The sequence below is a fragment of the Perkinsus marinus genome (assembly GCF_000006405.1).
Source record: "Perkinsus marinus ATCC 50983 genomic scaffold scf_1104296927878, whole genome shotgun sequence".
NCBI lineage: Eukaryota > Perkinsozoa > Perkinsida > Perkinsidae > Perkinsus > Perkinsus marinus.
The window spans coordinates 1-1,200 of NW_003217018.1; the positions used below are offsets into that span (position 1 = coordinate 1).

The following is a 1,200-nucleotide window of genomic DNA, read 5'->3' on the forward strand; positions in this document are numbered from 1 at the left end:
TTGCAAGAGCCAGTACTGTGGTCGTGCAGAGACAACGTTGACACGGAACTTCCGTATGAAGTCGAGGTTGAATATAGACCCGTCTGTCACACCATCGGCAGGGCGTTGGGCTGTAGTGTCCCAAAATGTAGAAGGCTTTGGACGAGTTGAGGCCGGTTGTGTAGGAAGAGGTTGATGAGCCTGAGTTGTAGTCGCCGGACCCGCAGCAGTAGCAACATTAGTGGTGATTGACTTTCCAGCAGCGTTAGCCTTCCACGTCTTCTTGAGTGATCGGTAGAAGCCTCGAGATCTCTCACGCATCTGGACGAAGGTCTTAACGTCTTGGGCAGGGGCCCGATCTATGTCATCTTGGCCTCGCTCATCCAAACTGTTGTACCAGTGGGCAGCCGTCTCGCGGTCATCAATGGAACCCTTCTCTCTCTGTATGGCACGAATAAGGGTAGTGAACCGACTGAGATGGCCGTCAAAGTCAGCACCGGGAGAGAGTTTAAGAAGTTGTAGTGCCTTGTAGTGATCGAATAGACCGGATGATTTAGCAAACTCATCCATGAGATGGTTCCACACCTTGTCGAGTAGCCTTTGGAAGTCGTTCACACTGGTACATTGAGGAGTATCTTGGGCATCACCATATTGCAGGCCGAACACTGTGGAGTTGTGAACACTCGGAGAGAGGTTATGTAGTAGGAAGAAGTATCGGGTAACCGCATCACCGTAGAGGTACATATTATGTTGGCGAACAAGTTGAGAGAATTCAGCGAAGGATCTCGGATCATCATTACCAATAAATCGACCACCTTCAACCGTAGGAGCATTGTTGCATGCTGCACAGCACTTATCCACCTTGTTCTGGAAGCTTTGGCCACGAAAGAATAGGGCATCAATGGCTTCCTTGGGTAGCTCGAGGCGGGATTTCTCTGAAGGCGGAGGGACTACCACAGTAGAGGGGGGACACAAAGTCGAGTCTGGCTTCTTGTCGAGAACGTCGTTAAGCTTGTCGATCATGAGGGTGACATCCGACGAAAGGGAGTTAACCGTAGTAGTCAAAGTACCGATCTCGTGCTCGATGTAGTCGAATCTTTCGTCAACCGACGCGAATCGGTCGACAGTAGCTTGGAAATCGCCGTACAGGGCGTCGATTTCAGCTCGAAGTTGTACATCCGTTCCCTTGGGGAGTGCAAGTTCCCTAGGGGTCGGGGGTCT

The 1,200-nt window shown here is 51.1% G+C and overlaps 1 protein-coding gene across 1 annotated transcript; it reads right to left on the reverse strand.

Moving 5' to 3' along the window:
- Positions 1-16: 16 nt before the first annotated feature.
- On the reverse strand, positions 17-1,002 carry Pmar_PMAR013174 (hypothetical protein; the record flags this gene model as incomplete). The annotated part of the gene is made up of 1 exon (XM_002788728.2): positions 17-1,002. A coding segment is annotated over one exon (986 nt), but the record flags the coding sequence as incomplete, so codon positions are not given.
- Between the last annotated feature and the right edge of the window lie 198 nt (positions 1,003-1,200).